This window comes from Eleginops maclovinus, chromosome 16, assembly GCF_036324505.1.
Source record: "Eleginops maclovinus isolate JMC-PN-2008 ecotype Puerto Natales chromosome 16, JC_Emac_rtc_rv5, whole genome shotgun sequence".
In the NCBI taxonomy this organism is placed as follows: domain Eukaryota; kingdom Metazoa; phylum Chordata; class Actinopteri; order Perciformes; family Eleginopidae; genus Eleginops; species Eleginops maclovinus.
In genome coordinates, this window is record NC_086364.1 from 23,196,720 (window position 1) to 23,204,388 (window position 7,669).

Here is a 7,669-nt window from a genome sequence, read left to right on the forward strand (position 1 = left end):
ATATACATATATATTTATATATATATGTATATATATTTATATATATATGTATATATATATATAAATATATATATACATACATATATATTTATATATATATTTATGTATGTAAATATATATATAAATATATATGTATGTATATATAAATATATATATAAATATATTTTTATATATATGTATATATATATATATAAATATATATATACATACATATATATTTATATATATATTTATGTATGTAAATATATATACATATATATATATATACATACATGTATATATATATATATATATATATATATATAAATATATATGTATGTATATATATATATATATGTATGTAACATTTTCATTTACTTTAGCTTTAATTAATTAATTAATTAATTAATTTAGTTTTTGTGTCTTTTATTTATCTATGACTGGATTAATAAATAATCCTAATTTCAATAATAATAAATGTTTTTGTGTGAAAATAAAATGCAACCCCTAATCTTTTTACGTTCCCCTTGCAATCCCCTCAAGTACCATAGGGTCCCCGTACCCCCGGTTGGTTTGAATGGCTTTGTATACTGCAGGGTAGCTGCTGAATTTACTGCAGGTGAACTAAAGTCTGATTTAAGGGTTGGTTATATGTACCATCATTAATCCTAATCTGCCTAGCAACTAAAGGGTTAAATACATGTAGGAGTAAAGGTACACCATTTACCTCTGAACTTTAGTGGAGTACAAGTGCAGAGTAACATCAAATGGAAATAGTACTATGAAGTAAAAGTATTTAGTTACTTTACACCTCTGGTCCTGATGGACTCTCCTCTTTCATTAACCCCATGAGGTTTGTCAATGAGGTGAAGAAGAGGTCAGAAAAGGAGGATCTGAATTTTTCGGCCTCTTCGATCACAGCCTTGCTAAGGATCATTGAGTCCACACATGCAGACAGGCCTGTTCCAGTCTAGCTGATGGAAGGAGTCTGAGTCGAGGCGAACGGGAACACTTCTCTGGTCAGTCGAGTCATGAAGCACGGCATCTCCTTCTTCCCGGCCAGAGTGCCTCCTTTGGCCTGGAAGGTGTAGGCCACGCTGTGTGACAGGCGGGTCATCAGCCGGGTCAGCTCCAGCTCACGGTTCCCTTCCTCCTGCAACAAGGTGCAGAAAGTCTGCAGGAAGACCGAGCCCAGAGGGTGCATGAAGGCTCCGTAACCTGGGGGGAGGACAAGGGGAGGACAAGGGGAGGACAAAGGGAAGACGTCAAACCAGGGGGTTAACAAGTGTCTAAATGAGATGACTAAACGTCATCACACCCAACATTAGCCACCTTTAGCTTAGCGCTGGAGACGTGGAGTCCTGGACCGTGCTGTAGTTCCTTAAGGCGGCTAATGTTGGGCTATAAAGGGACAACATTGCCTTCAAGACCAGGGGACAGGAAGTGCTCAAATGCTGACTCATTTCCAGGTTTTAGGACTCATTCCTACAGGGGCAGTTTACCTGGAGCCGTGGCGTACATCACAGCTGTGTCTACAGGAACAGACAGATGCTGAGTGAAGCTGCACTCGCTGATGTCAACGGCCGAATCCACCTCCACACCATCATCGAGAGCGCCCCCCCGACACGCCTGCAGGGAAACACTGTCATCATGGGGGCAAGGGGGGGTCCGTCCATACAAGATCAATCTTTATTATCCTCTGAGAGCCAATCAGACTTAAAGTGTTTGTTTTTTTCTCCAGAAGCAGCGAGATGTTGCTGCTGATAGACAGTAGTTGAGAAATCAGTCAGACACAGATAAAGATGTGTGTGTGTGTGTGTGTGTGTGTGTGTGTGTGTGTGGTGTGTGTGTGTGTGTGTGTGTGTGTGAGACCTGTATCAGGAACACTTTGGCCTTTTCCTCCATGCACTCGTTGTCGAAGTAGTTGAACACGCGTGACAGAAGAACAGGTTTCCCGTCAGCCCCGAACACACAGCCCTCGTCACCGTGAGACGACAAGACGGCGAGAAAACAGTCCTTCACAGGGCACCTGCTCTCTGCACACACACACACACACACACCACACACACACACACACACACACACACACACACACACACACACACACACACACACACACACACACACACACACACACACACAAAGTATGCAATAATTACAGTGCAGGGGTATGCTCTCTGTCAGTAAGGTATCTGTGTGTTGTGTGTGTGTGTGTGTGTGTGTGTGTGTGGTTGTGTGGTGTGTGTGTGTGTGTGTGTGGGTGGCAAAAGTATGTACATGATTGTGTAAGTGAGGGATGAATATACAGTATATGTTTCCTCAACACAGAATGTGTGTATGGATTTTAAGTGCTGTTAAAAAATAAAAACTATAAAATATTAATAATTTGATTAAAAATAATGAGGATTTATGAGGAAAAAAGAACAAAACAATACAATAATAATAATTACAAACACAACATTATTTACAGACTGAAAGCAGTAATATAATATATATTCATCTTTCATAATAATTATTCTGAAGTAAAGGTTCATTTATTATTTTACACCTGTGTAATCAAGCCTCACTTATTTATTTAATTAAATGGGAAAATACTTTAGTTATGACATTTTTAAATAAAAGTCCATACAAAATACATTTCACTGGTCATTTGTTTCAGGTGCTTTTTCTTTCCATAGACATACAATTTAAACATATTGCCATTAAAGGGGCAGTACATTAGGGAAACTCACCATCATTAATGGAGTGTTTACTTATTAAGCTCTATTTATTACACTTCATATTCAAACTTCACATTTACTGTTAATGATCGACCTGCCCTCACACACGTTGTGAGTGTATGGTTCAGTCTCTGAGAGATAAGTAGCTGATAAACTCAGCCTGAACTTTCCGTCTGTTTATCATCTAGGTGTGTGTTCTGATGCTTCAGCACACACACAAAGGTAAAATAAAGACCACGAGGGTTTAAACAGTAAAACTTTATGATGAACTGAGTTCCTGCATGAAAAGGTCAGGTGTTAGTTTCAGTTCATTATATAAGCTGAGGATCTATTCCCAGGGGTTTTAAACATGGTGGCTGACCGGTGCCAAAGTGCTACAACGGCTCAAAACTCTCCCATCAGGAGAAACGGTGCAGATACAGAAACACAAATCAAAACTCCTGCAGAAACATCTGCAGCAGCTCTTCAACACATGCAGCATCTAGAGAACATTCAGCAGAGGAAACATGAGCAGTTTACTAAAAGCTGCAGAAACCAAACGCTGCAGGAAGCTCCAACACAACGGAGACCAGGGGACACTAAAGAGAGACGCACACAGCTGAGCTGGAGACCAGGGGACACTAAAGAGAGACGCACACAGCTGGAGACCAGGGGACACTAAAGAGAGACGCACACAGCTGGAGACCAGGGGACACTAAAGAGAGACGCACACAGCTGGAGACCAGGGGACAGTAAAGACAGACGCACACAGCTGGAGACCAGGGGACAGTAAAGACAGACGCACACAGCTGGAGACCAGGGGACACTAAAGAGAGATGCACACAGCTGGAGACCAGGGGACACTAAAGAGAGACGCACACAGCTGGAGACCAGGGGACACTAAAGAGAGACGCACACAGCTGGAGACCAGGGGACACTAAAGAGAGACGCACACAGCTGGAGACCAGGGGACACTAAAGAGAGACGCACACAGCTTATATTGAATTTGATGCTTTGTGTGTGTGTGTGTGTGTGTGTGTGTGTGTGTGTGTGTGTGTGTGTGTGTGTGTGTGTGTGTGTGTGTGTGTGTGTGTGTGTGTGTGTGTTTTACCTTCCAGGAACAGCTGGTAGATCTGGTCACTGCTCAGGTCGCTGTGGATCTCCACCCTGAAGCCCAGCTTGCTGAGGGTTCTGTGGAGTTTCTTGGTGTCCCTCTGCGCCCCGGGCCTCCCCCGCAGCCTCACCCCGGGGTCAAACTGAGCCACAGACACCAGCAAGGCCCTGTTACACCCCCCCGCCCTGCGCTCCCTCAGTCCTCTCCCCAGCAGCATCCTCTCTCGTCTTCTCCTGGGACTCTGTTGTGTGCTGAGTGGAAGTGTGTTCAGGTGTGTGTGTCCGTTATGTGTGTCACACCTGTACGGCCACATATGGAGTTCCCCTCAGGCTGTTGCAGGAGGAAGCATGCGTTTACGTAACTCTGTCTTTTCCCTGCACGTGCACGCCTTCTTCCGGTGTTTCCACATGACTCAGGACCTCACCGGAGTTACAGGCTTTCCCTCAGGAGCTCATGTATACATTTTAAATCCAGAGAACCAATTCATCTAGGAAGACAAGAAGTCAGCGGGGGCTTTTAAAGCGTTGTCACAACAAAGGACAGAAAGTCCAGTCCCATGATTTGGATTGAACTGTCTGAATGTATTTTTGTGTCATTAGAATAAAAAATGAATCAAACTGACTGGAGGAGAGTTCACCTTAGTCTCGCATAAAGAAGTCCAAGGTGCAACAAGCAACTGTAATATAACCTTTAATCAGGAAATCTCGTTGAGCTAAAGAGTAGGTACGGTGGCCAATAGGTGCAAACGGACAAAAACTGTTCCCATGAGGAGAAACGCTGCAAATACAAAAACACAAACGTATGTTATGGTTACATTTGTAATTCTCCAGTGCTCTGTCAACTACCAGTGAACAGATTCAACCAGAACATCAACTCAACTCTCGTCCTTTGACCTTTCATTGAAAAACATGACTAACTAAACATTGTTTCCGTTCAGTATAAGTTTTGGCGTTTTTATAAAATACAGGTAACTCAGATAGTCACAGCAAAAGCAAGAGGAGAAAAAACCGAATAACATTTGAAATGCGGTGACGTTTTTTGGTGGGTTCATGGACATCTTTGGGGGAAATATGAGAGTGGAGCCAAAACCACGGAGGATGTCTTCAAACACAGATCACTGAGATATGGAAGTTCCAGCCTCACAGAGCGTCATGACTCTGATTCATATCTACTTTAAAAATGTCATAACTAAAGTATTTTCCCATTTAATTAAATAAATAAGTGAGGCTTACTTAAAATCCATACACACATTCTGTGTTGAGGAAACATATACTGTATATTGCATCATCACTTACACAATCATGTACATACTTTTGCCACACACACACACACACACACACACACACACACACACACACACACACACACACACACACACACACACACACACACACACACACACACACACACACACACACACACACGTACCTTACTGACAGAGAGCATACCCCTGCACTGTAATTATTGCATACTTTGTGCATTGCATAACTTGTGTGTGTGTGTGTGTGTGTGTGTGTGTGTGTTTTTGTGTGTGTGTGTGTGTGTGTGTGTGTGTGTGTGTGTGTGTGTGTGTGTGTGTGTGTGTGTGTGTGCAGAGAGCAGGTGCCCTGTGAAGGACTGTTTTCTCGCCGTCTTGTCGTCTCACGGTGACGAGGGCTGTGTGTTCGGGGCTGACGGGAAACCTGTTCTTCTGTCACGCGTGTTCAACTACTTCGACAACGAGTGCATGGAGGAAAAGGCAAAAGTGTTCCTGATACAGGTCTCACACACACACACACACACACACACACACACACACACACACACACACACACACACATCTTTATCTGTGTCTGACTGATTTCTCAACTACTGTCTATCAGCAGCAACATCTCGCTGCTTCTGGAGAAAAAAACAAACACTTTAAGTCTGATTGGCTCTCAGAGGATAATAAAGATTGATCCTGTATGGACGGACCCCCCCTTGCCCCCATGATGACAGTGTTTCCCTGCAGGCGTGTCGGGGGGGCGCTCTCGATGATGGTGTGGAGGTGGATTCGGCCGTTGACATCAGCGAGTGCAGCTTCACTCAGCATCTGTCTGTTCCTGTAGACACAGCTGTGATGTACGCCACGGCTCCAGGTAAACTGTCCCTGTAGGAATGAGTCCTAAAACCTGGAAATGAGTCAGCATTTGAGCACTTCCTGTCCCCTTGTCTTGAAGGCAATGTTGTCCCTTTATAGCCCAACATTAGCCGCCTTAAGGAACTACAGCACGGTCCAGGACTCCACGTCTCCAGCGCTAAGCTAAAGGTGGCTAATGTTGGGTGTGATGACGTTTAGTCATCTCATTTAGACACTTGTTAACCCCCTGGTTTGACGTCTTCCCTTTGTCCTCCCCTTGTCCTCCCCCCAGGTTACGGAGCCTTCATGCACCCTCTGGGCTCGGTCTTCCTGCAGACTTTCTGCACCTTGTTGCAGGAGGAAGGGAACCGTGAGCTGGAGCTGACCCGGCTGATGACCCGCCTGTCACACAGCGTGGCCTACACCTTCCAGGCCAAAGGAGGCACTCTGGCCGGGAAGAAGGAGATGCCGTGTTTCACGACTCGACTGACCAGAGAAGTGTTCCCGTTCGCCTCGACTCAGACTCCTTCCATCAGCTAGACTGGAACAGGCCTGTCTGCATGTGTGGACTCAATGATCCTTAGCAAGGCTGTGATCGAAGAGGCCGAAAAATTAGATCCTCCTTTTCTGACCTCTTCTTCACCTCATTGACAAACCTCATGGGGTTAATGAAAGAGGAGAGTCCATCAGGACCAGAGGTGTAAAGTAACTAAATACTTTTACTTCATAGTACTATTTCCATTTGATATTACTCTGCACTTGTACTCCACTAAAGTTCAGAGGTAAATGGTGTACCTTTACTCCTACATGTATTTAACCCTTTAGTTGCTAGGCAGATTAGGATTAATGATGGTACATATAACCAACCCTTAAATCAGACTTTAGTTTACCTGCAGTAAATTCAGCAGCTACCCTGCAGTATACAAAGCCATTCAAACCAACCGGGGGTACGGGGACCCTATGGTACTTGAGGGGATTGCAAGGGGAAGGTAAAAAGATTAGGGGTTGCATTTTATTTTCACACAAAAACATTTATTATTATTGAAATTAGGATTATTTATTAATCCAGTCATAGATAAATAAAAGACACAAAAACAAAATTAATTTTTAAAGCTCTGCATATTGTACATACTTTGACATGTCAAATATTTAAAGCATATGTGTGTGTGTGTGTGTGTGTGTGTGTGTGTGTGTGTGTGTGTGTGTGTGTGTGTGTGTGTGTGTGTGTGTGTGTGTGTGTGTGTGTCTGATTGTTTGTGTGTTACCTCGCAATAAAGAATGATTACAGTGTTTAAACTTCCATTTCATTTGTTGCTCATAAGCTTTTATTTAGTATCTTTTTTTAAAATATTATAAATGCTTTTATTTTGTATCTTTTTTTAATGCATTCCAATCTATTTTCATATTTATTTAACTGGTATTGTATTTTTTTAACATTGCATCCATGATTAATGGCAGACAGGACACCAGCGTCCTCTAGTGACTTCACCTCCAAACTACATCTCACTTTGAGAGAGATCTGAATTTACTAACTACATTTTAATAATACTTATGTCCTTTTGCTTTTTGGATTCAGGTCTTTCTGAAATGGACCAATCAGACAATGAGTACTTTTACTGTCGCTACTTTAAGTACATTTAGAGGAGAGTACTTTCTACTTTCACCGGAGGAACATTTAGAATACTTTCACTGTGACAGAGTATTCCTACACTCTGGTACTTCTACTTTACTCAAGTACAAGATCTGAGTACTTCTACTTTACTCAAGTACAAGACC

At 42.7% G+C, this 7,669-nt stretch overlaps 2 protein-coding genes across 2 annotated transcripts; one reads left to right on the forward strand and one right to left on the reverse strand.

Annotated features, from left to right (window-relative positions):
* Positions 1 to 346: 346 nt before the first annotated feature.
* On the reverse strand, positions 347 to 4,243 carry LOC134878538 (caspase-3-like). The gene is made up of 4 exons (XM_063904636.1): positions 3,790 to 4,243; positions 1,852 to 2,015; positions 1,482 to 1,608; positions 347 to 1,197 (listed from the first exon to the last, which is right to left on the reverse strand). The coding sequence occupies exons 1-4, from the start codon at positions 4,103 to 4,105 to the stop codon at positions 950 to 952; spliced, it is 855 nt and encodes a 284-aa protein (XP_063760706.1). The 5' UTR covers positions 4,106 to 4,243; the 3' UTR covers positions 347 to 949.
* Positions 4,244 to 5,395: 1,152 nt separating this feature from the next.
* Positions 5,396 to 7,005, forward strand: LOC134878580 (caspase-7-like). The gene is made up of 3 exons (XM_063904718.1): positions 5,396 to 5,551; positions 5,786 to 5,912; positions 6,186 to 7,005. The coding sequence occupies exons 1-3, from the start codon at positions 5,519 to 5,521 to the stop codon at positions 6,431 to 6,433; spliced, it is 408 nt and encodes a 135-aa protein (XP_063760788.1). The 5' UTR covers positions 5,396 to 5,518; the 3' UTR covers positions 6,434 to 7,005.
* The last annotated feature ends 664 nt before the right edge of the window (positions 7,006 to 7,669 follow it).